General features: G+C 40.3%; 9 protein-coding genes across 9 annotated transcripts; 4 read left to right on the forward strand and 5 right to left on the reverse strand.

The window, feature by feature from the left end:
- Positions 1–206: 206 nt before the first annotated feature.
- On the reverse strand, positions 207–1216 carry LOC145708267 (uncharacterized). The gene is made up of 4 exons (XM_081785924.1): positions 1121–1216; positions 836–1073; positions 480–791; positions 207–431 (listed from the first exon to the last, which is right to left on the reverse strand). The coding sequence occupies exons 1-4, from the start codon at positions 1184–1186 to the stop codon at positions 226–228; spliced, it is 822 nt and encodes a 273-aa protein (XP_081642050.1). The 5' UTR covers positions 1187–1216; the 3' UTR covers positions 207–225.
- A 1543-nt stretch (positions 1217–2759) lies between these two features.
- On the forward strand, positions 2760–5026 carry LOC145710954 (uncharacterized). Its single transcript, XM_081788665.1, has 3 exons — positions 2760–2879; positions 3013–3597; positions 3643–5026. Exons 1-3 carry the CDS (start codon positions 2805–2807, stop codon positions 4990–4992), a joined length of 2010 nt encoding a protein of 669 aa, XP_081644791.1. The 5' UTR covers positions 2760–2804; the 3' UTR covers positions 4993–5026.
- Positions 5027–5172: 146 nt separating this feature from the next.
- Positions 5173–6760, forward strand: LOC145711516 (leukocyte surface antigen CD53-like). Its single transcript, XM_081789209.1, has 7 exons — positions 5173–5312; positions 5453–5485; positions 5635–5753; positions 5795–5940; positions 5989–6171; positions 6210–6548; positions 6592–6760. The coding sequence occupies exons 1-6, from the start codon at positions 5254–5256 to the stop codon at positions 6501–6503; spliced, it is 834 nt and encodes a 277-aa protein (XP_081645335.1). The 5' UTR covers positions 5173–5253; the 3' UTR covers positions 6504–6548; positions 6592–6760.
- A 1531-nt stretch (positions 6761–8291) lies between these two features.
- On the forward strand, positions 8292–13548 carry LOC145711517 (cilia- and flagella-associated protein 70-like). Its single transcript, XM_081789210.1, has 9 exons — positions 8292–8526; positions 8820–9177; positions 9222–9659; positions 9858–10453; positions 10498–10648; positions 12033–12566; positions 12608–12855; positions 12900–13146; positions 13293–13548. Exons 1-9 carry the CDS (start codon positions 8392–8394, stop codon positions 13505–13507), a joined length of 2922 nt encoding a protein of 973 aa, XP_081645336.1. The 5' UTR covers positions 8292–8391; the 3' UTR covers positions 13508–13548.
- A 161-nt stretch (positions 13549–13709) lies between these two features.
- LOC145705781 (myosin light chain 3, skeletal muscle isoform-like) lies at positions 13710–14665 on the forward strand. The gene is made up of 4 exons (XM_081783267.1): positions 13710–13820; positions 13886–14002; positions 14181–14399; positions 14444–14665. Exons 1-4 carry the CDS (start codon positions 13787–13789, stop codon positions 14572–14574), a joined length of 501 nt encoding a protein of 166 aa, XP_081639393.1. The 5' UTR covers positions 13710–13786; the 3' UTR covers positions 14575–14665.
- A 2599-nt stretch (positions 14666–17264) lies between these two features.
- LOC145696245 (aminomethyltransferase, mitochondrial-like) lies at positions 17265–18895 on the reverse strand. Its single transcript, XM_081773249.1, has 5 exons — positions 18723–18895; positions 18491–18676; positions 18270–18443; positions 17873–18145; positions 17265–17683 (listed from the first exon to the last, which is right to left on the reverse strand). The coding sequence occupies exons 1-5, from the start codon at positions 18846–18848 to the stop codon at positions 17300–17302; spliced, it is 1143 nt and encodes a 380-aa protein (XP_081629375.1). The 5' UTR covers positions 18849–18895; the 3' UTR covers positions 17265–17299.
- A 922-nt stretch (positions 18896–19817) lies between these two features.
- Positions 19818–23383, reverse strand: LOC145710882 (thyroid peroxidase-like). Its single transcript, XM_081788589.1, has 10 exons — positions 23176–23383; positions 22647–22840; positions 22494–22602; positions 22143–22450; positions 20578–22087; positions 20450–20526; positions 20318–20401; positions 20152–20220; positions 19979–20108; positions 19818–19935 (listed from the first exon to the last, which is right to left on the reverse strand). The coding sequence occupies exons 1-10, from the start codon at positions 23253–23255 to the stop codon at positions 19821–19823; spliced, it is 2676 nt and encodes an 891-aa protein (XP_081644715.1). The 5' UTR covers positions 23256–23383; the 3' UTR covers positions 19818–19820.
- A 1928-nt stretch (positions 23384–25311) lies between these two features.
- Positions 25312–25901, reverse strand: LOC145711518 (uncharacterized). Its single transcript, XM_081789211.1, has 2 exons — positions 25611–25901; positions 25312–25569 (listed from the first exon to the last, which is right to left on the reverse strand). The coding sequence occupies exons 1-2, from the start codon at positions 25899–25901 to the stop codon at positions 25339–25341; spliced, it is 522 nt and encodes a 173-aa protein (XP_081645337.1). The 3' UTR covers positions 25312–25338.
- A 69-nt stretch (positions 25902–25970) lies between these two features.
- Positions 25971–27129, reverse strand: LOC145711519 (uncharacterized). The gene is made up of 2 exons (XM_081789212.1): positions 26242–27129; positions 25971–26198 (listed from the first exon to the last, which is right to left on the reverse strand). Exons 1-2 carry the CDS (start codon positions 27127–27129, stop codon positions 25971–25973), a joined length of 1116 nt encoding a protein of 371 aa, XP_081645338.1.
- Positions 27130–27436: the final 307 nt, after the last annotated feature.

Consider the following 27436-nt stretch of genomic DNA (forward strand, 5'->3'; position numbering starts at 1 on the left):
TGGACGATTTTCTGAAAATGAAGAAATTCAAATTGAAGTTCAGTCGATCAAATTCGATCGCTCTCAAAAGAAAATGCTCTATTTTTACGAATAAATAGCGAAAATACGGCAAAACGGCTTTTTATTGGCTCTGAGGAAATTTTGAACCCTCTGATTAGCCGAAATTTCTTCCCATTTTTGGCTTGAATCTTGAATTTGTACATTTTATTTCAATATTTGAGGCAGTTAAAAGCTCTCGCTGGAATTTCCTAGACTTTCTGTGATTGTTTTGGGTGGCTCGTCGGATGATCTTGGCGAGCTTGAGAAAATTGCCGCTCTTCCAGTGTAGTGACTTTGTTCGAAAACCGCATTGAAATTCCAGAAATACCCGGCGACCAGTCCAAAAATTGCAATCAAGGAAGAGATAATGAGGTGAACTATTAGGGCTTTATCTAGAAAAAGGGATTAGCTACTATTGCAAAATTACAGGAGAAAAATACCTATGGTTCGAAGACAATTGCTAGTAAACGGCGTTTGTATCAAATAAGTCTCGTTTCTTGGTTGAATCAAGTCGTCATAAAAATCCACCTTTTTCTCGAGACAGTTCATAATGTAGCTTGGATCATCGGGGAAGGTCAACACCGCGAAAATACGGACGGCGTGAACCACGAGGATTGAGAAAATAATCAAAACCATAAAAAAGAGGCGAAGATGCTCGTTAATCGTATCCACGAGTTTCCAGTAAGGAATCACGTGACGCAGGAAGCGGATGAAGGAAATCAGGGCGAAGACGACCATGATGACGCTTTTTACTAAAAAGCGATTGACACCCTTATTAATCACCATTTTCTCATACCTGTAACGAGCCAGCTATCTTCTCCGACAAATTTATCAACATAAAAATATTGGGCAAAGCTCTCAGCTGCATCTTCAAGCAAAAAGCTCAAAATATCTCGCCAATATTTCAGTTTTTCGTAGACGTTTTCGTCTTGCAAATTGCCTTCGTCATCTTGAGCGCTGGAAATTCTAGCGTTGACGACATTTGGGCGAAGTGGATTGATTGTTTGGCGAATTATTGGGACGTTCGGTCGAACCTGAACTCAGGGAGATACCCTTAAGAAGAGGGGTTGTTGAGCCCTACCTGTCTGACAGCAATGACACCAAGAGCGAAAGCTTTGACATTTGCTGTTATCAAAAAGGTGAACATAACAGGAAAGATCTTCCAATCTTTAAAAGCATCAAAACCTTTCTGCTTCCCCCAATAGTCAAAAAAACATGTGATGCTTTCCTAAGTGAATCCGATTGTCAAACATCTTAGACAACGCGAGATCGTTAAAATATTTCGTGTCAAAGAAAATGTCGAAGAAATCCGCCATCAGAACCGGAATGACTGTGAAGAAAATGACGATTCCAACGATCCAGCGGGGCAGACATCGTAATTTGTTGAATAAACAGTTTTTTGAATAGGGCCATTCTGGATTTTGTCGTTTCACCTTGTTTTAAAATACATCAATTAAAGCGAATGACATTTTTAATTTTTATTTATGAGTTCAAAAACGTATAGAAAGGCCGACTTAGAGTCAGTATTTATAACCTTGTTAAACTTAATCCAAGCCGGCTGGCCATAAAACGCGAAATCAAGGAAGAAAATGTCTGGTTAGGACATGAGATTTTCATTAGTAATAAATTCTTAACACGTAATTACGCAAATAAGTGATTACCTTGACCCAGCTGCGGTAGATATTGATGATAGAAACTGTGGATATGAGGGTTGTGATGACGAAATTTACCCAAAGGACGACGCGGAAAATCTTTTTTTAGGCTCACATTTTTTTCTGTAAATAAATTCTCAATGTTTCAACATTAGGAATCCTAACCCTAACTCTAACATAAAATGATGTAGGCAAAGTCAATCGAAAGAAAATAAATAAGAAAAATATAATTTTGCAATACACAGTTTTATGGGATTTCTGGCGACCAGAATTGTCAATTTTTGGTCGACCATTTCGGCAAAAATTTTGAGAAAATTTTGAATCAATTTAGAAAGATGATAGAGAACCTTTCCTGAACATAATTCGGTGGCTCAAAAACTTTGCATTGATTCTGGCAAAGTTCATCAATCTTTTCTTTTATCAAACTCATATTTTTAGCTTCTCTTCTTTTCTCTTCTCATTTTCAAGCGTCTTTTTTCCTCTCTTTCTCTTTCTTGCCTTTCAAAAGAAAAAAAAGAATGCGCTCTAGAAAGACTCTAGCATTCTCGTTTTTTTTTTATTTATGAAAGATTTGAAGATCTGGCAAGTGTATGTTTTATAACGTGCTAGATGGTCCTGCCGTTCGTAAAAAGGTATTCGAGGTATTCTGCGGGGCTCGATCGCGAGGGGTGCTCGTAAATCCTGCTGCCAATTTTTTCCTCTACTGATTCGAAATATCTATCTGGTAATCACCTCCTTTCAGACTTGGCCTAATCAACGGGGCAATCCATTTTTAGATCTTCTTTCTCTCTGAAGACGAAATTTATTGTTCTTGCCTCTTTCATTTAATTTTTTTAATTAAATTAATAAGAAACCCTTACTTTTTAATTAACCGTTTAAAATTTGATTCTAGGGAATATTATTTCGAAAATTGCGATAATCGCGTGGGCCCCGAAATTCGGGCGAAGCCTATTCAGCTTTTTCAGCAGTCGAGGAGTTCAGAGTAACTAATCCTGCTCCAGGCGAAAGAAACTCAGAGTTTCAGACTTAAATGAGGGGCCCCCGCATCTCATCCCTTCATATCTCAGAACGAAAAGTTCCACAAGAGATAGAAATTTTGAAAAAAGAGAAGCGATGAAGATTTCATCCCTGGTTTTTGGGAGTGCCACAGCCCAGATGGCATCCCTTTGTGCTGATAATAATGAGATGGTATTTATATTAATCAAAAAATTTCATAAATAAATTGTTAAAATCATCTGAAAATTTAAATTTTTTCTTATGAAAATAAAATTATTTTATTTTTTTTTAAATTTTTTATTCAATTTTTATGTTATGAATTTAGGAATGTAGAGGCGCGACTATGTGCAACTGGACCGGATCATCATGTGACCAAGCCATGAGCGGATCAAACATGCTCAGCCCAGGAGTCAATTCTGCCATCACCAATGCCCTAGCCGCTGCCATGGGAAACATGAAGCTCAGCCAGCAAACGACAGCAGCTATCAATCCAGCGAGTAACAGTCGCATGGGCGGAATCGGCATCACAGCGATGGCTGCTCCATCCGTTGCGTCGACTAACTCTAGAATGTTCTCCGGCATCGGTGGCGGAGGCTTCGGATTAGGTCAATTCATGACTTGTCCGTTCAACGTGCCATTTTGCGAGCGTCAGGCTTGCACAATGACTCCTCTCGACGTCAGCCCCCTCGAAAACGACGCTTACCAGTGCTACTCTAATCCAGGCTGCTGTTTTGACGAGACACTTTTTGTCTACCGCCAAGCCTTTGGACCGGCATTTTTCCGAGGAGTTCCTCTTTGCTACAGAGCGATCGACAACCCGATCTTCAACCAGCTGACTGCCATGAACTACAATCCATATTTCCTCAGCTCGATTGTCAATACAGTCAAGCAAGCAAATAGGAATGCATTCGTAAGTCATTTATTATTAAAAACAAGATATTCAATTTATTCTCAGACAAATATGCAATCACGAAGCTTAATTGGCTGCCCACCTCGAGCCGATGACGACTACTCAAAGCTTGGCTTTATCCAGAACGTTGTCGGAAACAACTGGTGGCTGATGAGTCAACTTACGGACAATGATGGATACGCGGATTTCGTGGAAACCGTCAGTCCCGCTTGCGGCTGGTCAGGAATCCTCGAAGATGAATGCTTCTTGATCGGCTGCTGCTGGAATAAGGGCAGCAATACTTGTGGGTCTCCACTCAGCACTGGGCTCGGAAAAGACCGAATCAACTCGTTTATGCAGTACAAGATGTACAAAGGAGTTTTCGGCGATGACGAAGTTTCGATCGGAGGAAAGGGAGGCAGCATCTCTTCCGGTTTACCTCTCAAGCCAACTCAACCAGGAGGTCTTCCACCATTCGTCGGTAGAAAACGAAGAAATGCTCGGGATCGCAGACAAGCGAATCCTTTTGGCGCTGCTGGCAACCTTGGTATGCTTGCTCTCATGACAAACACTGGCAACAACAATAACAATGGCAATAACAATAACAACAATCTCGCCAATCTTGCTTTACTGAGTGGCCTGGGAGGCAACGCAGGGTTAGGAGGAATGGGTGGTCTCGGTGGACTTGGCGGAATGGGAGGACTTCCCGGATTCGGTGGAATGGGTGGCTTTCCAGGATTCGGAGGAAACCAAAACGCAGAGATTTGCCCATCGCGCGAAATAAGCTCTAATTGCATGGTGTCTACGCAAATCAAAGCTTTCGATTTCTCCCAGAAATTGCTCCTCAAAGAATCTTGCCGAGCAAAGGGGTGCTGCTGGGACGAACAACACTACACTACCCAGCAGTGGGGAAGTCCTATCATCACCAACTTGAACTGTCCCTGGAACTTGCCTGCAACGATGAATCTTTGGAGCTTCCCAAGTCTTCAGGCATCTGTGAGAGGGTGCTGTGAGGCCTCTCCATGCGTCGATCGACAAGCTAGAAATGGACAAATGTTTCCTGGAAATCGCAATTCCTTCCCTCAACCAACTAACCCACCCACTCCAGTTGAGCCAATGTGGACAAATTGGTCCTCCTGGTCTTCCTGTATGCATTCCATTCAAAAAAGAACCCGAAGTAAACCAGAAAGCCCACAAGAAGAAGAAATCAGAACATGCTCCGCGCCAGTCTGGTCGAATTGGCAACAAATCAGCCAATGCAGCAAGCAATGTGGCGGTGGATCAATGTCGCTTCGCCGAGACTGCACGGGAACTGCATGCCCACGATCTTTTGAATACAAGGACGCTCCATGCAACACTCAATCCTGTGGCCAAGGCGGTTGGGGATCGTTCATTCCCCAATTTGGTGGAAAATGAATCATCAGATACTGTCTTAAAAACTCTGTGCATGCAATAAAACTCTCCCGAAATCAAGTTCGGCAAAATTGAATTTCAAAATTTGCGCGCGTTTATTTATCCGAAATGTCACGATTACGAACCCGACATAAAAAAATCATTATTCATCGCTCGTATCCAAACAGCGCGCGAGGGACAAGACCAGCTTTAAAATTTCCCAGCGCGACATTTTCTTTTTCCATTTTGCCAACAAAAGAGCTTTTGAAAAGAGAAGGAAACAGAATGGACACGAGTAGTTTGGAGGACGATTCAATTACGCCTGGTTGGGTCAGAGAAATTGGGTAATTAGTGAAGAGGATGGTTTTTATAAGCTTTATTCGAATAAAAATTCTTTTAATAAAAATTAATAAAAATTTTTAATAAAATAAAAAAGCTTGAAAATCTTAAAAAATTGAATCAAAAGCTCAAAGAAATTTTTCAGTGCTAATATGTCTCCCAGACTCGTTCTATCCCGGTAAAACTCTCATTTTTGTCTCATAATTAAAACTCCCTGATCAATGATTTCGTTGAACTTTCACCTCATTTTACCCATTTCTGATTGTAATTCTTTACTAAAAATGCACTAAGAATACGGCTCATGACTCACGAGTCACCATTTTCTAGAGAAATGTCGAATCCGTTTCAAAATGTCAAATTGCCGATGACATCGAGGATATTGAAGTACTCGTTGTTTTTCTCAAATCTGCTTATTTATATTCTCGGGATTGTTCTCATGAGCACAGGTAGAGACGTTTATGAGAAGTTTTTCTATTAAAAAATGAAGGTTTTACGGTTTCTGCTGAATATGCTTCGGCGAATGGCCTGGCCGAGCTTTTCCAGGACAATTATACAGCACTGCCAGTATTTGTCGGAGTCGCGGGGGTCATCCTCAGTTTCGTGACTTTCTTTGGCTGCTGGGGTGTTGTCAAGGCAAGGCGAAAAATGTAGCATTGGAGCAAGTTTTACCATCAATTTTAGGAATCAACTACGATGACACTAATTTATGGAATTTTACTTTTCCTCACGATGGTCTCGTTGCTGTTGGCTGGCATTTTCGGCTACTTATACAGGGATGCCGTTGATCACTATGTTGAAGGTCAGCTCACTACTTCGCTCAAACACTGGTGTCATTCCAATCCAGAGCCATGGGACTCGATTCAGGTGAGAGAAGACATGGAAGACAATTATCAAATCCCTAGAAATACTACAAATGCTGCGGCATCACAAGTCCAAAAGACTGGTCCGAAAAGGCAAAAGACTTCGAATACTGGGCTTACGGTTATGCACACTTGAACAATCTGACATCTACAGAGACAAAGTTTTCTGAAACTCCAGTTCCAAGCTCCTGCTGTGCGGAAATTTCCGGAAGGGCTTACCAAACTTTTTTCTGGAATAGAAATCCACTTGATAGTTTTGAAAAGAGTAATTGTGAGCTGAAAAAGACGGATGCGGCCTCCTTGAGGGCGGAAACATTCATGAAGAAGGATGCCTAAACAAACTTGAGCAAAACATCGCTGATAATTTATCAGCAGTTGCAGGTTGGAAATTTTTTTACGCCATATCTTCAAAGAAATAATTAAGGCGCTGCCGTCGGTATTAGTATCTTCACCTTGATAGGCATCTTTGTGGCGTTCTTCCTTTTCCGAAAATACCGAGAGCGAAACTACAGCAATATGGACTAGTTTTTTTAGCACTGAATATTTACTGCGAGCAAGTTTTCAATTAGACTAAATAAAGATAACATTGTATTATAATTAATTCCTTTTGTTTTCTTATGTTTCTCCTTTATTTTTCTCAGAAAGAAAACAAGGTAGAAGAGTAAACTCTGTAAAAAGCCGCGTTTATTTGTAATCATACATATCTAAAATCACTGATTCATCGTTGATTCGATTGTTTTTGATGGTGAACTTCTTCTTTGGCGGCTTGTTCTGCACTTGAAGCATGATAAGCTCGTCCCTTTTGTTGTCCTTTCTGGATCGATGGTAGCTTTTGAGTTTCTTCGTGAACTTTTTTCCATAGCTTAAACTTTTTGAGTATAAGAAACTTCGGTTCGACTTACGTTTTGAATAAGTATTTGATGAAGTATAAAAAAGCCCTTCTGATAAGCGGGTAGATTAAAATTATCATGATGATAGCAAGGAGAATTTTCCAGAGGTAATTCAGAGCAATTTCAATAACAGAATTTTTCGCCTGCTTGGCTTGGGAATTTCTTTTTGCTTTGAAAATTCTCTTGCTTAGGTAAAGCCGAGAATTAGCCTAGTCTCGCCAAGCCTCACCTTAGTGGCAAATTCGCCTAGATTATTTCGAAACCTGGGTAGATCTTTAGAGAAGAAACTCACGAACGTGTTTTCGATTGATAAAGCGACTTCAGCACTAACAAAAGATAATTAAACCCATAAAATTAACACAGTATAAATTATACGGTGTTGTGAATACCCTTTTTCAAATGCGCTTTGCAAGTGTGCTTCAATCGCGCTGGTTCCGTTTGCAAAGAATAAGTCGGGAATCATTTATCAAGTCTGAAAAAAAGAACTAACAAAATTATCAATATTGTCTGATTATAATTTGCGATTTTTCTATATAGTTGGAGGCAATTATGATCAATAACTCTTTGTCTAAATGAAGTTTTCTCTCTTTTGTTCACTGTAAAGGTAATGCGAAAATACGAAAATCTTCGTACTTTTTATACATTCAATTTTATGGTGTTAGAATGACTAGACATTTAAATCTAGTCACGAAAGCTTTTCCCTCGATTTTATTGATAAGTTCAAAGGTTTTATTTCCGGAACTGAAGTTTGATGATATATGAGGACAATGATTGTTTATCCCTTCTAGTCAAACAAATTATATTTCAAAGACGATTATTAATTAAAATAAAAAATTTTCCTTTTTTATTGATTCTTTGATGTTAAATATCGACTCACCTGACAGCTGATGCAAATCGGAGTTCTGATGAAAATCATGAATTCAAAAAAAATCAGTTGCTTATCCATATAAAAAAGAAAATAGAGAAACTTTTTTAGATAATTGATAAATTTGTCGAAATGAAGCAAAAATGATGAAGAAATTATTATAAAATGCTCTTTCGAGCAATTTATAATCATTTATTCTTTATTAATAATGTTGTTAACAGAGCGTCATACTTGAGACCTCGAAAAAAACAAATAAAAAATTATTGTCTCATATTTGAATTTTAATTATTTTTCGAATAAAAATCGGAAAAAATATCGCCATGGAAACCGCGAGCTTATGTTTACCGATCCGCTGCTTGAATACTTTTCTGAGTCACAAAAGAAAGCGATAATCCTAAATCTCGCTTTTGAAAAACTCAAGTTTAAGTGTTGTTGACTTTCTAGAACCGAAGTTTTGAAAAGCGCCGGAATGAGCAGACGCACCAGTCAGGCGACGAGCCGCGCCAGTTTCGCCAAATCGCCAGCGGTACAGAGAGATCCGAACATGAAGGAGACGGTGATTTCGTTCAATATCAAGGGTGGACAGAATTTATCAGCAACAAAGGTCAGTTTTTGCTTTCAAAAAATTATTTTCTTTAATTTTTTGCTACAAAAAATATTTTCACGAAATATTTTGAATGAAAATTTCTTTTTGACTTATCTTAGTGACACCCTTAATCCTATAAAAGATGGTCAATCGACTACCGAGAGATTTTTATTTCTAATTAATAAAAATTTTTATAAATATTTTCATTTTTGCCATTTAAAAATTATAAACGATCAGTGTCATCATAAGGGAGTCAGAATGTTATTTCTGCTTTCAATCTTGTTTTCTCAATCCTATCAACCCAAATTTAGGATGGTTCTGAAATGTTCATTCGCCTGTCTTTCGGCTCCTTCACCGCTGAATCTGAATACGTCGAGGCAAAAACCGAAGCTTCCAACGTCAAACTCGCGATCAAGGAAGAAATCTCCGGCACGAGCACTCCCTTCTTCGACAATTTGGTCCGATACCCCTTGACAGTCAGCTTGATCGAAATGCTGCCGAAAGAAAAGAAGCAAAAAGAAGATAAAATTATTTGCCACAGAGAAGTGCACCGAGATCTTTCGCCATTTTTGAAGGGAAAGAGGAAGATTTCCGAAAGCGTGCGGGAGGTTTCAAAAGAAGCGCCAAATGTTCAGGTCAATTTGGAGATTTCTGTTTCCATAAGTCCAGGTAAGAAACAATCCTTTTTTTTCTGTTTTCTTAATCGTTTTCAGAGCTGAAACCCGAATTCCTGGAAAAGAACCGAATCATGACCCTCCGCCTAATCTACGCTTCTGGAGTCCCCGATTCATGGGTCGGAAACAATTTCAACGCCTGCCTTCCCATTCAAAAAGAAGAAAACGAAACCGCCGCGATCAAGTTTTCCGGAAAAGCAGAAAACGCTTTCAACACAAGCGAAAAATTGCCCCTCTTCTGGAGCGGATTGAAAAACACTACCGAGAAAATCATCGCGAAGGAAAACTACAAAATTCCAGACAGCGCGGAAGCTGAAGAAAATGCGGATGGAGAATGCCCTAATGCGATTGTTTTTACTTCGGAGAGGAAGATGATCATGAGTGAAGATGATTGCAGAGCTTTTGAGGCGAGAATCGCGAAGGTATCAAATTTGTTGCCGATTGAGGTTTCGAAAGTGAAAGATACAGGAAAGGGATGAGATAGTTTTCGCTAAAGAAACTCTACTTGATTGGTCATTTCTAGCCAAAAAAACTGTGTAGAAGCCTGTGTCAGGATCTTGAAAGAGCTGATTAGCCGGGTAAGATCCTGACTCAGGTTTCTACACAGGTTGCCATGACAGGACTGTCTTTTGTACGTTTCAAATTGACTCCCTAATTCTTGAGGCTCAGGTTGAGCTCATTATCATCCCTTTGAAAAAGACGCAAAAGCAAAAGGAAAAGCAAAACCTGACGATGGTGAGCTCCACAACCACGGAATCGCCCTGATCAACCTCGAGTCACTTCTCTATCCCGGTGTAAAATCCGTCTCTGGCAAATTCAAGCTCAATCCGTTTACACAAAATCAACTTATTCGCGCTGGATATGGAGAGAGTATCACAGCGAGTTCCTGCAACAGCGGCACGATTTTATCGATGGGATCAACTTCAAGAAACGACAGTTCTGATGCCGGCGGCGCTTCAGACATCAGACCCGAATCACGACAAATGGCCCAAGACGCGCTTCCTTACAAAGAAATGAACTCGTCAATTTTCTTCGAAATCTCGTTCTCCCGCGCCCTCGTCGATCGCGCTACTCTTCAAGACCTGGACAAGAACCTCGCGACTTTGATTCCAATGCGGCCGAAAATCCCAAGGAAGAAATATGGAGCTGACATTAGCGTTCAAGAGTATAAAAAGCAAATCACAGAAGTCGCGAAACAAGTTCTCGCGGAGATCAGAGCTTTTGCGCCGTCGACTAAAGGAGAATCTTTTGAAAAATCATTATTGTATCAGGTAAGAAAAGAAGCATAAGGAGTAGAGCCCCATTTTGATTTCAGCTGAACAGAACTGGAAAACACGCACAATACCACGAACTGCTGAAAAACTCGATCATCCGCGTCGTCCGCGAGAAATTCCTGAAAAAGAAAGACTTTGAAGATCCAGAAGCAAAGAAAGAATTCATCGAGCAACTCTACGTTTTTCTCATAGGCAAATGGGTTTCTTTTTTATTTTTGAGAAATGATTTTTTGAAAGTTTTTTGTTTCGCCAAAAGGGAGGAGGCCGTATTTTTGGAGGGTGAGGGCGGGATTGTTGGTTTGGAGTGCGAGGAGGACGATGAGGATTTCTTGCTGTTGGCGGCGGCATTTTGAGATTTCTAGAGATGAAAAATAGTAATCAGATAAACCTGTATTAAACATGTATTTTACCTGTGTAAGAATTCTCTGCACAATCGTATAAAAGAAGAGGTTTCAGGTCTTCAAGACCTTCTTGAAATCCTTGCTTTTTTCAATGCTTTTGAAAAGCGTTCTGATATCCTTATTCCTTGCATACTTATTAAAATCTAGAGCATTTCCTGAGAATATCTCCCTTCCGTCATCATCTTCCCCAGCACCATAAAAAGCGTATTGTCAAGCTCTCCACTTGATTGTCTCGTTTTTCGCGAGTCACTTTCTTCATCCCTCAGTTGGGAATTGCTTCCGCTCATTACGGGAACATAAGTTTTAATTGGTCTATTTCCTCGCACGCGTGAAACCGTCGGACGCTGATAAATCGGTCGAGCGGTTCTTTTTCTCGGCTTTGAGTACGCTTGAATAACGAGGAGCTTTTTGAGCAAGTTTGAGTTGAACGCGGATCGGCGGAATCTCGACTTTGTGTTTTGGAGAAAGTCGATAGCGGCTTTTGTATCTTCCTTGACCAATTCAGAAAGTAGAAAATCATTCGAGCTAAGGAAGGAGAATTCTTCGGCTTCTTGAAGATTCTTTCAAACAATATTCATCATTGCTAATTATTTAAGAGTGAAATTAACGAATAAGTTCGAATGGTTCAAAAACACAAAATCCATAAGAATCATTCGAGATTTTTCGTTTAAAAATTTTCCTTTTCAGTTTCAGGCGACAACCTCAAAATATCAATTGGAACTGCGTAACAACAGAACTTTATAATAAAAATAAATTTAAATATTTTCCTGAAATCCCCGACCATCGATTCTCTCTTCTTCCACTTCTCGAATTCCTGATCTCTTCCTTGATTTCACTACTCCATCAACACCTCTTACAATGAAAAAGAGCCAAAAAACCTTCAAAATTTGTGATCTCATCAACATTTTTGAAAATTTGTGAGTTTGAAATGAACACCGGTAAAACATATGCCGCCTGGCTTATCCAATCTACGGTTCATTAGGCACTCGAGTTGAGACTTTTTATGTCAGTGCTTTTAACCCTGTTTTCAGGTTGAGTTAACATGGCGGAACTGAAAAAATATTGATTATTGAAGGCGAAATTTTGGACATGATTACATAACAAAGGATTTTTTCTTCCCGTTTATGACTAAAACACTCATTTGTCTACCAGACGGCGAAAAAACCCGAATTCAGAACAAATGCACGTGGCAATCAACGAACAAGTGGTCAAGCAAACTGACGAAGAGCCAATTCCAGATGTAGTTACTGTCGAGGAGCTCGCCAAAGTGGCCCTTCTCGCGGAAAAAATTGGAGATTTGAAAAAAGCGGAAGCGACTTGGCTGGAGCTGCTTTCCCGTGACGAGGCGAATTCGGACAATTGGGCGGGCTATGGAAGAGTGTGCTACAGAAAAGGAGATATTGGAAGAGCATATGAAGCTTTCAAGCAAGCTGTTTCATTAGAACACTCCGAACCCTGGTACATGATCCTCGCCTCCCTCCTCGCCCGAGAAGAAGGATTCCCCAACGAAGCAAAACTCATCCTCCAGCGCGCAGCTGCCAATCCTGACTACAACGATCAATCGACCAAGGGTGGCAAAGAATCGAGGCTCATGGAGCGCGCGCTTTCAAACATCTTCCTTTCGGAAATTCATGAAGAACAGTTGGAAAACAGACTCAGCGAATTCACGAAGTTGGAGGGAAAGAGGCTGATAAAACTTTTAAACTCAGGTAAAAACGGAGAATTGGACCGTTTGAACTCATTTTTGAAGCTCATCCTGGCGAGGGAGTCCTCCTCGAAGCGGCTGAAAAACTCTTCGATTCTGGCTTCTGCGAAGTTTCGGACAATCTTCTCGCGAAATACCTTTCATCTCTCGATGCTGAAGAGCCGATTCCAACAGCTGCTTTGCTTCTCCGAACTCGACTGATGATTCAGCTTGGCAAAATTGATACGGCGATGGAGACAGTTATTCAAGCGACGGAAGCTGATCATAAAAATGCGAATGTTTGGGCGCTAAAGGTTTGCTTCCCATTTCTCGTCCTTCGACTGATTTTCGATTCTAGGGCGAGATCTTGCACATTCAAGGAAACGAAGAAGCAGCAAAAGAGTGCTTCTCCCGTTGTCTTTCTTACACTACTCCTTGCAAAGATCCAGCTTTTGTGTGCCTTCAGCTTGGCGATATTTTCTCCGCCGAGGAGAAATGGGAAGAAGCAAGAAATTACTACCTCCATGCATGCAGACTTAGTCCGACATCGATTTCCTGGCTTGGAGTGGGCATTTGTAGTCTGAGAATGAGTCGACTTTTGGAAGGTAAATGATCTGAATGATTTCGCGACGGCAGAAGGCAATATCATAATTTTATTAATTTCTTCAGAAATTTTTATTAAGAAAAAACTAACATTTTTTCATACAAAAAGCAAAGTTATGGTTTCCAATTTTCATCTCATTTTTTTTAGCGGAAGACGCATTGGCCGAAGCAAATCTCCTCGACTCAAAGAGCCCAGAAGTGTGGGGCTATCTCTCCGTCCTTTGCCTCCGAACACATCGAAAAGTCGAGGCTGAGCAGAGCTTCAAGTACTCGATGAAACTCGGTCTTGACGAGTCATCATCTCTTCACAAAGAAATTCGAGGGCTTCAAGCAAAACATGGATTCGGCGATCCAAGCCTTTGAATTTTGTTTTCTTTTGTAAATACTGCATATTTTTTCAGTAATAAATATATTTTTGCAAATCTAAAAAAGTTCTTTGTTATGCATTGAAATAACCGCTGACGCTAGTTTCGAGTCAGCATTCAGCAGAATACAGTGGGATAAATCAAAAATGTGCGAATGCGAAAGTCAGGTGTCAATGAAACTCGGCCCCGCTGCTCGATGTTTTTATCTTCTCAGTCGACCATCGCCTGATTTTCCTAAAGGACTCTTTTTTTCTGCAGAAAAAGCATAGAAGAAATAATGGCTCACGAATTTACTGAAGAACAAGTTGCTGGTAAGCTTTTTATTAACCCTTTCTATAATAGAGGACCTCGCTTTTCCCTCCTAAAATCTCTCTAGAATTCAAGGATGCCTTCGAGCTCTTCGACCGAACCGGTCAGGGCTTGATCAAGTGGGAAGAATGCTGCAACTTGGCCCGATGCTTCGGTTACAATCCTGCTGAATATACAGTTCAAGGTACGTTTTTTATGAACTTTTCTTCCGCGTTTATCAAAATCAAACATTTATTTGACATTTTCGGGACAGGGTGTTGATTGGCGATAATCTTGACTTGTTGTGTAATGGGAAAATGGTGAGAACGAGCTGAGAGGAAGTCTGCAAAAGTGATGAGCAGACAGTAAAAACACAATTTTAGTTCTTCTCGCTGGTGGAGACGAAGAAAACCTCCCATCAAAAGAAGACATGGCGACAAAGTCCCTTCCATTCGAAGATTTTCTTCCTATTCTTTGGGCGATTTCCAACACTGCCGATCCAGGAAGCTATGAAGATTTCCTCGAAGGTCTTAAAGTCTTTGACAAGGATGGGAACGGAACTGTCAACTCTGCTGAATTGCGTCATGTTCTTACTTCTCTTGGTGAGTCCTTGTTGATTTCAATGGAAATTATGTCCTTTTTATAGGTGAAAAATTGACTGGCGCCCAATTTGATGACCTTATCGAAGGCATGGAAGGATCAAACGGCCAGATCGTGATCGAAGACTTCATCAAAAAAGTCATGTGCGACGATGAGCTTGCTCCTGCTGAAGCTTAAAAATCTCCATTTTCTTTATTTTTCATTTTTATTTTCAAAATTTGGGGAAATTTTGAAAAATCGTCAATCCAAATTAGCTGCAATAAAAAACGGTTTCTGCTTGATTTATAGATTTATTCGTACATTACAGTAATGAACAAGTGTTCGCATCCAGCGCCACTTTGAGATTCTGTTGAAATAATCGCCATCGTCTCTCAATCTCTCGCACAGTTCCCAGAGTTTGTCAACTGGGATATCTTGTGTTTTCTGAGGGAGAAAAACGTGGTTAGGGTGCAGCTCTGGAAGCGCCTTTGTGGATTCGAAAAAGCTCGCTTCATATGGAAGTGAAGTCGAGTAAAAGCCAAAGGCAAAGACCAAAAGCTGGAAGAGCGTGATTTTCATCTCGTAATCAAAAAATGGCTTTTTGCCGAAAAAAAAATGGAGTAAGGACAGATTTGGAAGGCTTCTTTTTATTTTTTATGAATGACAGTCACATGACAGATTTTCAATATGGCGACAAAATATGGCCTTCACTCTTCGACCACATGCTTGCAGAAGTGATAGATTCCTAAAAAAGTCCTCTTATTGTGCTCTTTGCAAGTTTTTAAATTTTCATTATAATAATACAGACCTCTGAGTCTAACTTTTCTTCTCAGCGAAAATTTGCTTTTTGGATATTTGAGACCACTAAAAAAATTTTCACGAGCGGGAAACCGTTAGTTACTAACTTGCACATTTTCTGCTGTTCTGACATCCATTGTGGGTGTGATGTGAGTGACATGATGTCCTCAATCGGTCTCCCGTTGAGCTTAGATAGATAAGGCCGTTTCCGCCGAGAATCAACTGTTCTCACTTCCTGTCAGCTGTTTTCCCTCGCCCTTTCTGTGCACGATCCGCAAGGATCACTCACTCATGCAATAGTTTCTCTACAAAACACACACTCAAGCAAAGCCCAGTGTTTTACCCACTGTGAAATAAATATGTTACAGTCACAAAGAGTCCAGTACATTGAGCAAGGAAAAACTCATGTCACTGGTGACTGTACGGGTAAAGAGCCCCGCCACGCCCCGAAGAGCCGACTGAAAAAACAATAACCTGGAAAGAGAGATCCCTTCGACTCGGATGAAGAACGTCAACGACAAGCAGTAAAGAGGACGCGGGAACCTCGTTGTTCACTTGTCAATGATAAACCGCAAGAACGGGATGCGGCGCTAATCCTGTTCTTCATCTCAACGGAGCCGAATTCGATCTTCTTGCTAACCAACAAAAATCTGAAAAAAGAGAAAACCCTTCGACTTGGAAAGAAAATCAAGTACGCGCAGCAGCTCGACTCGTCAAAGATGATCAGGGGATGCGTGACCCCCGACGAACACGACATGGAGCAGGTCCTGTTCTTCATCTCAACCGATCCGAAAATGCGTTTCTCTTCTCATCTATAGTTCTTAGTTAAATTTTTTGACTATTCTTTAGGACTTGTGCTATGGTATGCTTTTTGATAAACCTTCGCTAGGATGCTTGCTCTTGATAAAATAGGTCTAAAATATTTTCGTCCTCAAAGCCATTATCAAAGCCTGACATTTTATTGCTACGGCCATGGGGGTGCGTCATGGGGTGGCTATAAATATTGTCTTTTTCTTGTGATCTAGTAAGCTAAGACCGTTGATATGTCCGGCACTGAAATTTCACCTTTTTTGGCCAATTGAATTTTGAGTTTTCGAGGTAATAAAAATGGACAACGGATATAAGTGCCATGTAATTAGGGAATCATTAGATTTTTTTATCAAGAAATGCTTTATTAATTTGAATAGTAAATGAAGGTTAACCTATTCATAATGATAATTTTTCCCTGCTTTATCTATAAGCGTACCAAACCTATGATGAACTTATAATTGATGTTAAAGATGCTGATTTTTCTATCCTTTTGTCATGAAAAGGGGGGAGGAAGAATTCTTGAGACAAAGAATCTGACTTTCGCAAAATAAGTCATTTTGTCCTCTGACCTACCCCAAATATTCTCTCCACATTTCAGTGCTAACTTTTATTACTTATCCGATATCCTTAACTACCGCTTATGCCAATCAATACCAGATCCAGTCAAATCTTGTGTATAACCTTATAACCTTTTATAACTGTGCACAACCTTAGAAAGCTGGGGGTGGGTGATGTGAGTGACATGATGTCCTCAATCGGTCTCCCGTTGAGCTTAGATAGATAAGGCCGTTTCCGCCGAGAATCAACTGTTCTCACTTCCTGTCAGCTGTTTTCCCTCGCCCTTTCTGTGCACGATCCGCAAGGATCACTCACTCATGCAATAGTTTCTCTACAAAACACACACTCAAGCAAAGCCCAGTGTTTTACCCACTGTGAAATAAATATGTTACAGTCACAAAGAGTCCAGTACATTGAGCAAGGAAAAACTCATGTCAGGTGGACAAGCGAATAAAAATCGTTCTGATAGGCAAAATGGCAAGTGAAAAATACAAACAAAAATCTCATAATGACACTTTTTTATGCACTTATTTGTGAATATGCATTGCTTTTTATATCCTGGTTGTGGTATTGACTGGAATCCGATTTCTGTCATCATTAAGAAACAGGGTAATGAGGATAATTTATCATGGCGCATTTATACTGTAAAATCGGGATAAGAAAGTGTGGCTTAGCATAAAACAGGTTTAGTATACTGACCCACAAAACTTATTTTGGGTAGACTTTCTTGCTCAAATATGTGCGGCTGTGTTTTATTTCATTTTTTCGCAGTATAGTAGTTGCATTTGATAAATGGCATTTTGGTAACTTCGGCTTCGAAAACATTCTTTCTGACTTTGACTTGAAGTTGTGTCCCTGGCTTGGCTAATTCGAGCGGGACGTATCCCATTCCAATATTAAGGCCGAGAGTAGGACTTGGGCCACCAGAAGTGACTCGGCCGATTTTTTCGCCGTCTTTGAAAAGCTCTGCTCCTTGTCTGGCAGGTGGTTTTCCCTTTTGAAAAATCAAACCAACTCGTTTTTCGTCTGGCTTTGACTTTTGCTGCGCCACGATTTCCGCACAACCAGGAAAATTTCCCTGAGCTCTGCGAGATTTCGGGACGGTAAAAAGAAGAACAGCTGATGGTGGAAGCGTCGTTTCGTCGATATCATTTCTTAGAAAGAGGGTTGAAACAGGGATGATGCTTGAGAATATTTTACCCTATATTGTAACATCAAAATAAGGTCTCCTCGGGGTTCAAAAACATTGATTCTTACATGATGTAAGTTACATCAAAAATTGTAAGTGACACCCTCATTTATTATTCTAGAGATTCTGTACTCTATCAAGTTTCAACCCTTTCCCATAAAGACACAATCCTGCTTCCAATCTCAATGTATCCCTCGCTCCAAGTCCTGCCAAAAGCGCTCCATCCTCCATCAGTTTTTTCGTCAATTTCTCAACTGCTTCTGCCGGAATCGAAAGCTCGAAGCCATCTTCTCCAGTGTATCCGCATCTTGTTGCGCGAATACCGTCGATTCCAAAGAGGGAAAGATCAGCTCCTTGCATGAAAGAAAGGGTGGAGAGATCTGTTGTAGTTCCTTTTTGAAGAATTTCCGCGGCCTGAAAACAATAATTGTACTTTTCTTCGGATAAGTATATAGGTACGAATTAGAGTAAGCATTGACTCTAACAAACTACCACTAATAATTTTAATCAATTAAAACCGTGAAGGCAGAAATATTACCTTAGGACCTTGAACGGCAATAAGCCCAGTCTCAATCTTCTCCAATCGACAGCCAAAAGAAGCCGCAGCAGTCTCCAAAATCGCAAAATCTTGCTCCGCCATAGAAGCATTTGAAACGATGTAGATTTCATTGTTTGAAATTTTGTTCACAATCAGATCGTCCAAAATTCCTCCCTTTCAAGAGAAGTCTCAATACCTTCAACTCTATCGAAAATTCTTACCTGATCATTTGTAAAAAGAGCCAAAGACCCTGAATTATCCGGCATAGCAGCAACATCAGCAGTGCAAACAGATTCAATGGCGGTAACTGCTGCTTCTCCAGTCAACCGCGTCTGGAGCATATGCGACACGTCGAAAATCGAGCAGACGGAGCGAGTATGTTCGACAGATTGAGGAATCGACACTCCCTGAATACAGCGATAAATAAACAAATCTGGCGATAAAGGCAAGAACCTTGTAAATCATCGGCATGTCAAAACCAGCAAATTCGGCCATTGTAGCATTTTGCTCTTTGTGAAGATTCCATAACGGCGTCTTTCTCAAAAATCTCGCGGGAATTCGAAAAAGTGAATTTCTCATTTTTCTTGCTAAAATTCTCTGCACTAGAATGATGGGAGAAATGATGCTAGACAATATCAACAAAACACACACCCTCGTGTGTTTTCGTGATTTTCCAAATAAAGGGGTGCGAAATCCCGCGAGCACGAGATCGTACTGGATTTTAACGACACCTTTTTAGAGCGAAAAGGTTGATAAAAAAGGGGATAGGAAGATAGAAAATTCGAAATTTATGACCAAAAATTTGGTCAAATTTTTGACCTCTCAGATGAACGCATTTGTCCAGTAAGCCTATAAAATAACAAACAATTGAAAATTTTGAATTTCTTGTCGATTTTAGTCACCAACCCGATACCTCACTCAGAGGGCAAATTTGTAGTCTTCTATTTTATTACATTTTATAGATTTCAAAGAAAGCACTTTTTCTTGAGTTATTCTTCTTCACCCAACAAAATAATTGTTGCACAGAACGGTAATGCATGCAACTATCGTGGCAAACTCAACAAAGTCCACATGTCCGCTGCTATCAGAGTCTTAGTCTTTGAATATTTTCTCTAATTTAGAAGGATCTACTGCATTTCCAAGCAATGCTCCATACTCGTCTAAAATGATATGTATAGCAATATGTGAATTCCAAAAAAATGTGATATCAGAATATTGCTTACCATCAAGTAATTTTCTCAGCTCTCCTTTTCCTAAAACCTGGTCATCGCCGGCATGCTTTTTGAAAACTTTGATCAAGAGTGCCATAGCGTTTTGTACGTAAGTCATCGTCTCAAAAATATTTCAATTGCTTGATATAAGCGAAAACTAAGGAAAACTAAGGATGGAATGAAGCGAGAGATCACGGTTTTATGCAAAATTACTTCCGTTTTTTGCTTCGCTTTATAAACACTCTCATTTTTAAGCTTCTAAAAAGCTCGACGGCTGATAATACGAAGCCTTCGCTAGAAAATATGAAAACGGGAGTTTTTCTTTATTGTCTTTTGGAATTTATTTCAAGGAAGATTTCTGTAATGAAGTTGTCGACCCAACTTCTGAAGAAGAAACAGAGCTTATTTGCGGCGGCTCGGATTTGTTCAAAATCTCACTTTTCGACACCACTTTACTGAAGAAGAAAATAAATCAAAATCACGTCACACTAGCCCTACTTGAATCGTCTTCTTCTCAAATAACAGAAAATCACGGATATTCCGATGAAAACAAGACATCCTAAAGTCACGGAGCCAATGATGAGAATTCGCGTTTGCGTGTTTAATCCTCCTGTTTCTTCCCTTACTTCTGAAATTTCAAATAAAAAAAGCGAAAATTAAGGGTATCTTACCGTTATCCATCGGATCGAAGCACTCAAAACTGCCTTGTGTATCTCTACAACTCAATTCTCCACAGCCACCTCAAATTTAAAGTCGAACTTTCGTCCGTCAAAAATGATGAATGACTATTTCATTTCATCAGAATTATAAAAGTTCAATGAAAAAGGAAAAACTCACCATTGTTAACTTCACACTCATTAATATTCAAGCACATAGGCGTCGGTGGATCCCAACGACCAGAGAAACACGTGGATGGAGTTCCTGAATTTTGTTGGTTTTAAAAGTTGATAGAAAAAGAAGGTCAAGAACCTTGACGAGAGCCATCGCGAAATCGAAATCCTGGGTTACAGAAAAACTCCACTTGACGCTGCGCATTGAAAACACCGCTAAAATAACATCATTATCTGTTTCTTACATAATCGATAGAAGAAACTTACAATCCATTTTCAGGATGCGGAAGCGCCCCGCAGCTCCCACTCGTTCCATCTTCTCTCCACAAGTCCAAATTCATCGTCGCTTTTGCTCCACAAGGAATCATCGTTGATATCGTTGGTTCTTGAACAAACGCATCCGGGGGCACTCTTCCAATATCACTCGTCTCGCAAAGAACCAAGCCCATATCCACTGCTTGGATCGCCTGAGTTTGAGCGGCGGAGAACGTCGATGGATTTTCGAACCAAAAACGATCGCCAGTTCGGTATCGCGAAAATTGCTCCATCAGAAGACATTGAAAAGTTGGTCCGACGCGCGAGCCGGTTGGAATGTCTTCCAGAAGACCAGCGATCCAAATGTCTGTGTTATCGATGTCTCCGTATAAGACGGTCAAGCGATTGATGACGTCAGGATCGGTGATGAAGGCAGTACTGGCAGAGTAGGCAAGGGTAGGGGCGGCCGTGGATAGATAGCTTTCACAGAATTGTTTCCAAGCGCCATAAAGGGGCAGCCCATGATCTCTTCCTCGCTGCAAGTTCAAACTTGCAAGATCGAATCCCGACTTGTTCTCCAACTCAAAGAGTTTCTCCCTCAACTCATCATTCATCACCGATCTTGGTGCCACGGCCTTTGCTTGCCCAAACACAAGACCCCGAAGAACAGGATCTAACCCTCCTCCGCGAACGATTCGCCAAGGGCTGAAGAAACTTTTGTGAAGAGGAATGTTTTTGAATTGCTCGTGTTCTTGAAAATTTTCGTTCAGTCGAAAGAGTGTTGATCTGATGGCGGCGTGGCCGAATCGGAATGCAGCTGTGGTGAATACGTTTGAGACGGTCGCGTCTATCGTCTCGTCATAACCAGGATAATTGACACCTATCGCGTCGAATGCAGTTTGTCCGATAATCTTCGGCAAGTAGTCATAAAACGTCACTTTTTGATGAACGGCAGAGACGATTTTTCGCGTTTCTTGATAAACTTGCTCTTGGGACCAATGACGATTAAGCGAGATCAGTTTCTCGGCTAGAAAATTATGCCAACGGACCCAAATGGTATGAACACTTGCAAGAGGGATGACTTCTGCTGCTCTGCCATCTCCAGCGAGCCAGCAAGGAACGTCGGGTTCTGTTGAGTTTACTTCTTGGACGCATTTGTCGCCGGAAAAAGGAAGGTATGCGCGGCCGTTATCATTGAACTGAGCGTTGACTTTCAGAAACGCAGGTCTTTCTGGATCCCGGATCATTTCTTTCGTCTTCAAATTCGATCCATAAACCGTCGAAGCGTCCAGAAATGCCGTATTCGCATTAACCTGCTCTCGCGGCTGCTGCCAGGTAAGGCCACCCGGAACGATCGCGCCTGTTCCACAAATCGCAGCAGATCGGAAAAAAGGCAAGCATTGGCGGCCGAGGAGCAGTTTTGGGTCGCCAGCGGGAAGTTGGATCGGAAAACAGGGATTGAGATTTTCGCAGGTACTTTCGCATCGAGTGTTGCCTTGGAAAGAGGAGATTGATTTGGACTTTTTTGGTTTCATATTTTTTGAAAGAAAAATATTTTTTTCTTCTGAAACGTTCCTGAGGTGTTATTCCAAGATCATGATCGATATACTGTCCCCAAACAGTAAGCAAATGCGTGTACTGAATGTCCGAAATTACATCTGCCTCTGCAACTCTCGCCAAAGAATTCGACACCGCCCTCACTAACGGTAGGGGTTGCCCTTGAGTTTGATCAGCGGAACGAGTTCCGCCGGCGTATCGTATCGCTGGGTCGATTCCGACGGGGAGGGAAATGTTGTCTTCGTAAATCGAGGGGAGCACTCGTCGCTGGGGCATGTTGGAAGCGCCCCAGTGGGAGTTTCGCTGGTTATTGCAGGTTCCCGTTATTCTTGAAATAAAATAAGGAGGGAAAGGATTTATATTTAGACTACTGTTGATATTTGGTATTCATAAGGTCTGTCGGGCAAACTCGCGAAATGTCGTTGACTCGACATCCCGTAAAGGCCACCAACGCGTCCTGCTGCTCACGGCTCAATTGATCTTAATAAAATGGATGTTATCGCTATTGATTTTCACCACCAGACCTGTTGCGTCAACTCTTTCCCTCCGAACCCGTCGCGGATTTTTTCGCGAGTTTTTGATGAGATCGAGCGAATGGGTGTACATATCCGCTGCAAGGACTAGCTTCTCAGTTTCATCTCCTACAGGGCGCTTGAAGTAGGAAAACAAAAGACGGGGATCGCGCCAGATGTCGGATTTGAATTGATGCTCGGCGTGGCTAAATGATGATTTTGAAAGAAGTTCAACATCTTTAGTATCATAATTTCCTATGAAGACAAAATTTCAATCATTTGTTATTTTGGCGGTATTACGATGTCTTAAACAACATAAATGTCTTGATGTCAAAGATTGTCAAACGATCCTCAAAAAATTGTTGCAAGAAAAATTTTAAGGGATTATCATTTTTTAATTCTGATTGAAATTTTTCACTTATTTAAGAATTTCTATTTTTTAATTATCATACACATTATTTTGAATTTCAAATAAAAAGAAATTTAAATCGAAAAATCAAAAAAAAAAAATCTTGAAATTTTCTTATGGTAAAACTCTTACCTGTAAGTATCCAGTACATTCTGCTGCGCTTCATAAAAAGTAACCGCAATTGTATCGTTATTGATTTCTTCGAAGATCATTTCTCCTTTCAGCTTCTCTCCTAAACGAAAGATCGTATCAACAACTTTGTCTTTATTTTTGTGCAATTTTGTTTATAATGATGCCGCCCTTGAATAAAAAGAAAAAAGACAGAGAGAAACAATGAATCGAAAAATTCGACAACGAAGATTTTTTATGATAGTTTTGCAGTTTATGAGATCATCTAGCGGCCCTAGCTATAAATTGTTTTCAGGCGTGCGCGAACGGTCGTCTAGATCAAGTCGGAATTCAAAGAAAAAAAAAAACAGTTTATTCGGTTTTAATTGCCAGACACGGGAAACCAATGGACGGAAATGTACGCTTCTCAATAAAAAAGGCTAAATTTTTATGACTTCTTACCATAAGTAAAGACAAAATCGTTCATTAAAATGATAAATATAATGTTTCTTTTCTTCATTTTTTTTACGAATCGAATGAAGAATTGCGCGACGTTGCTTTGTTTGAACCGATGTCCTTACAGTACAAATCTCATTTTAAATAAAAGTACAGGTATATGTCGATTAAAAAAGCAGATTTTAAAATGACAGAAATTCTCGGATTGATGGATAAGTAGATCATTGTTCATTTTTATATGAACAGTCAACTCATTTTCCCTCTTTTCCGAATTGATTCTCAAAAAGTCAGCTGGCCTTTTTATATTTAATGATTCCAACGATCCCTATTTGTAATTACTCTCTAAAGCAATCAAATCAGAAATTGTAGGAATCGAGGCAATTGGTGTTAATCTCCGGAAACGACGCTTTTTCGGCAGATTTTTTTTATTTCCATTACAATTTGAAATGTCGACATAAAAATCATACCTTGGGAAACAACGATATCCACCAAAAATATGCACAAAATTTTGATTCTCTTCATCTTCATTTTTAATCGTTACAAAAAGAAATTTTCATGAGCGTCCTCTTCATCGGTTTTTTTAAAGGCTAGCTCAGATGTTTCAACTCGGAATATCAAGTCCCTCTTGTTCAAGCGCGCAAGAAAAACGATAGACGCATTTTTTCGAGTGTGTTTTTTCTGACATGTTCTTCGAGAAAGCGGGTAATAGATCGAGGTGAGTTCACTCAAGGTAAGCGATTCTCGAGTCCGGAACTCTTGTCAGCCGTATTGTTGGATATTTTCATTTGAAAACATGTTTTCTGATGAGTAAGGAGAATATTCTCGAAAGAAATTTTGGAGAATCTTTCTGATCTTTTTTACTCTGATCAGGGAGATTAAAGACAGATGCTTGTTGTGATGAAGATATTATCGTTTCAGCTGCCAGGAAGAATCTGGACCCCAGCTGGAAGGAAGGATATATGGACAAAATGAGTTAGATTGGTGTCAAATTTGAAATGAAACATCTAAAAAGAATAAAGAGCATTTTATTGCTTTAAAAGCAATAAGTTGTTCTATGTTTTTTTTCAAGAAATTGTTGTTCGAGTCGCTGCAGCGCAGAACAGGCAAACAACAAAGTCAACAAAGTAAGAAGACGGAAAAATTCGATTAATGAGCGGCCTTCTCTCTCTTTTCTGTTTGATTTATGTTGAATTTTTTTCTGCAATAAAATATCATGATCAAGAGATAAATACTCATGCAGTTTATTTTGCGAAATAAATATAGGAAGTTTTTGGATAATTGTTTACTTTCGAATCAAGATCCCAAAATCAGTCTCCTAAAAATTCAATAATTTAAGAAAAAATCTACCGTCTTACAATTATCTCTTCTGTTTCAGTCGTAAATGCGGTCGTTGTCGATACTTCTTGCACTGCCGCCTTTTCTAGAACCTCCGGACAGGCGCCATCCCGAATCTCCTTGATTATCTCCTGAAGCCGTCCATTGTAGCAAAACGTCCCAGGAACAGGGTCTGGGTCGGAGCAATTTTCGACGGATTTTTCTCCGTTTTCATCAAGACATGCTTTTTGCTCGTTTGTTTCTTTGAACTCGCCATAGCAGCGCCAGTTGTTTTTGGTTCCTGGAGGACCTGGTCCAAAACGAGCAAGCATTTTGCCCTCGTAGCCCGCGACGTTTTGACAAGAATCTGCAGTAAGGGATTGGCAGAAATTGTCTTTCAAAGGATAATATTCATTTTCATAGCTCTTGAATGATAGCGAAAAAGAAATCCTGCCCTAGATAGAATTGAAAGTGCCGTTTGTACTTCCACTTTTCAAGCAGATCTTCAATTTCCTCTTGTCTATTACAGTAAACTCCTGAAAGAGGAACCGGATCGCTACAATCAATGCTCGTTGATTCACCAAAATCATCCACACATGCTTTTGTTAAATTCATCGGAGCAGTAACACCATAACATCTGTAACCAGGCTAAATTTCATTTTGAAATTTTAGCTGAATTTCAAAGTTACTTGTTTTCCACTTTTGTTGAGTCCGAATCTGGCGACCATTTGTCCCTCAAATCCTTCTGCTCTTGGGCAATTGAACTCGCCATCGCCGAATCTGCTCATTCTTGAGCAGTAGCGGTCAAGCTCCATTTGCAAATTGCAATAAGGCGTGTCATATGGTGGGGGTTTCGTAGTTGCTGGTGTAGCCGTTGTTGATTCGGTTGGTTTAGTTTGTTGAGTCGAAGTTGCTTCGGGAAGTTTGTCGGCTGAAATTTCTAGAATTCTTGACATGGCAGATTCCCACTGCTCTAGCATCATTTCCCAGCGTAACTGCAATTTTTCTAGCTCGGCTTTGGCATCTTTTAAACGGTTCTCTTCCCTGATTCATTGAAGTTTCTCTTTTGACTTAGAAATGAGATCCGTTTCTGTTACTTGAGGAGCTGGTTGATAAACAGGCAAATGACTTGCAGGAAGATTGCTGCCTTCGTGAATTTTGTACTCAACGGTAATTGTGGCTGAATACTTTTCTTGAATTCCATCTTCAAGATCAGCTACGGTTTCTGCAGTCCACTGTGGGGGCTGCTGACCTGGTGTTGTTGATGGACGATTTGTCTAAATGGCATAAGGAGGTTGTAAGAGATTGAAATACTCGTACTTTTGTTGTGTGTTCGTGGGTTGTGTGAGTTGGTTTGGGCTTCTTTGTTGTTGTGACCGGAACGGTTGGATTAGGAGTTGTGTTTGTAATTGGTAAAGGAGTCGTTGTTGTAGTCAAAGTCGTTGTTGAAGTTGTCGTCGTGCTGGTAGAGGTACTTGTTGTTGTGGTCTTGATTGTAGTCGTTGTTATGGATGTGGTGGAGGCTTCACTTGTTGTTGTAGTTTTAGTGGTGGTCAAAGTTGTTGTAGTCGTGATTGTCGTTGTGGCTGAACTCGTTGTTGTGCTTGTTGAAGTAGAAGTTGTATTTGTCTCTGTCGTGGTTATCGTAGTCGTTGATGTCGAAGTAGTTGTTGATGTACTAGTAGTCGAACTGGTTGTTGTTGTTGTTGTGCTTGTGATTATGGTTGTAGTCGATGTTGTTGTTGAAGTTGTTTTTCTTGTTGTAGTTTTCGTTGTTTTCGTAGCGGTCGAGGATGTTGATGTTGTTGTCGAAGAAGCTGTTGTCGTTGTTGCAGAAGAAGTTATAGTGGAAGTTGTAGTAGTCGTTGTAGTTGAAGCTTTTGGAGATTTTGTCTTTGGCGTTTTCGGTGATTTTGGTGAGCCAGTTTTTGGTGTCTTTGCAGTTTTTGGACTCTTCTCTGACTTTGGCGTTTTGGCTGTTTTGGGACTTTTCTCGGACTTCGGCGACTTTGCTGTTTTTGGACTCTTCTCTGATTTCGGTGATTTTGCGGATTTCGGGCTTTTCTCAGACTTTCGCGTTTTCGGCTTTACCGGTGAATCAACAGATCTTCGAATCCTTCCGCCGACGACATCAATCCTTGAGTCTCTGCCGCATTCTCCATTTTGCAAGAAAACAACAAGGACAAAAATAAGATAACCCCCTTTCATTATTTTTTCTTTGTGAAATACATCTGCTCTGCATTTGTTATATATCTTTTACCGCGTCAAGACGAGGATAAACTAAGATTTTCTGCTTGACTTCCTGGCGTCCTGACAATTAGCCGTTTTTTGTCCGTATAAAACTTATGATTTAGATTAAATTTTCTTGTCTGAAATATTTTTCCCAAGACTTTGTGCGGTCATCTTGTTCTGAAATGAACGGACTTGATATCAAGTTCTCATTCTTATAAGATATGAGTTGCTTTGCAAGAATAAAACTTTTCGCGCGAAACAATCGAATCAGCCCAATTTATTG

The sequence above is a fragment of the Oikopleura dioica genome, chromosome 1 (assembly GCF_907165135.1).
Source record: "Oikopleura dioica chromosome 1, OKI2018_I68_1.0, whole genome shotgun sequence".
Lineage (NCBI taxonomy): Eukaryota > Metazoa > Chordata > Appendicularia > Copelata > Oikopleuridae > Oikopleura > Oikopleura dioica.

Bases quoted from the DNA above. Each gene is read 5' to 3' on its own strand.
- LOC145708267 (XM_081785924.1), bottom strand. From the start codon at position 1,186: ATGTTCACCTTTTTGATAACAGCAAATGTCAAAGCTTTCGCTCTTGGT. The intron at 1,074-1,120 runs GTAGGGCTCAAC...CCCTGAGTTCAG, and splicing joins GTGTCATTGCTGTCAGACAG to GTTCGACCGAACGTCCCAAT. The intron at 432-479 runs GTATTTTTCTCC...CCCTTTTTCTAG, and splicing joins CAATTGTCTTCGAACCATAG to ATAAAGCCCTAATAGTTCAC.
- LOC145710954 (XM_081788665.1), top strand. From the start codon at position 2,805: ATGAAGATTTCATCCCTGGTTTTTGGGAGTGCCACAGCCCAGATGGCA. The intron at 2,880-3,012 runs GTATTTATATTA...TTATGAATTTAG, and splicing joins GTGCTGATAATAATGAGATG to GAATGTAGAGGCGCGACTAT. The intron at 3,598-3,642 runs GTAAGTCATTTA...ATTTATTCTCAG, and splicing joins AAGCAAATAGGAATGCATTC to ACAAATATGCAATCACGAAG.
- LOC145711516 (XM_081789209.1), top strand. From the start codon at position 5,254: ATGGACACGAGTAGTTTGGAGGACGATTCAATTACGCCTGGTTGGGTC. The intron at 5,486-5,634 runs GTAAAACTCTCA...ACCATTTTCTAG, and splicing joins CCCAGACTCGTTCTATCCCG to AGAAATGTCGAATCCGTTTC. The intron at 6,172-6,209 runs GTGAGAGAAGAC...TCAAATCCCTAG, and splicing joins AGCCATGGGACTCGATTCAG to AAATACTACAAATGCTGCGG.
- LOC145711517 (XM_081789210.1), top strand. From the start codon at position 8,392: ATGAGCAGACGCACCAGTCAGGCGACGAGCCGCGCCAGTTTCGCCAAA. The intron at 10,649-12,032 runs GCAAATGGGTTT...ACCCGAATTCAG, and splicing joins ACTCTACGTTTTTCTCATAG to AACAAATGCACGTGGCAATC. The intron at 12,856-12,899 runs GTTTGCTTCCCA...TTTCGATTCTAG, and splicing joins CGAATGTTTGGGCGCTAAAG to GGCGAGATCTTGCACATTCA.
- LOC145705781 (XM_081783267.1), top strand. From the start codon at position 13,787: ATGGCTCACGAATTTACTGAAGAACAAGTTGCTG. The intron at 13,821-13,885 runs GTAAGCTTTTTA...AAATCTCTCTAG, and splicing joins TACTGAAGAACAAGTTGCTG to AATTCAAGGATGCCTTCGAG. The intron at 14,003-14,180 runs GTACGTTTTTTA...ACACAATTTTAG, and splicing joins TGCTGAATATACAGTTCAAG to TTCTTCTCGCTGGTGGAGAC.
- LOC145696245 (XM_081773249.1), bottom strand. From the start codon at position 18,848: ATGAGAAATTCACTTTTTCGAATTCCCGCGAGATTTTTGAGAAAGACG. The intron at 18,677-18,722 runs GTTCTTGCCTTT...CGCTGTATTCAG, and splicing joins ACATGCCGATGATTTACAAG to GGAGTGTCGATTCCTCAATC. The intron at 18,146-18,269 runs GTAATATTTCTG...TATTGTTTTCAG, and splicing joins TTGCCGTTCAAGGTCCTAAG to GCCGCGGAAATTCTTCAAAA.
- LOC145710882 (XM_081788589.1), bottom strand. From the start codon at position 23,255: ATGATCTTCGAAGAAATCAATAACGATACAATTGCGGTTACTTTTTAT. The intron at 22,841-23,175 runs GTAAGAGTTTTA...ATCATCATTTAG, and splicing joins AATGTACTGGATACTTACAG to CCACGCCGAGCATCAATTCA. The intron at 22,088-22,142 runs AGGAACGTTTCA...TGAAACCAAAAA, and splicing joins TGATCTTGGAATAACACCTC to AGTCCAAATCAATCTCCTCT.
- LOC145711518 (XM_081789211.1), bottom strand. From the start codon at position 25,901: ATGCTAGAGCAGTGGGAATCTGCCATGTCAAGAATTCTAGAAATTTCA. The intron at 25,570-25,610 runs GTAACTTTGAAA...AATGAAATTTAG, and splicing joins TCAACAAAAGTGGAAAACAA to CCTGGTTACAGATGTTATGG.
- LOC145711519 (XM_081789212.1), bottom strand. From the start codon at position 27,129: ATGAAAGGGGGTTATCTTATTTTTGTCCTTGTTGTTTTCTTGCAAAAT. The intron at 26,199-26,241 runs GTACGAGTATTT...TATGCCATTTAG, and splicing joins CCCACGAACACACAACAAAA to ACAAATCGTCCATCAACAAC.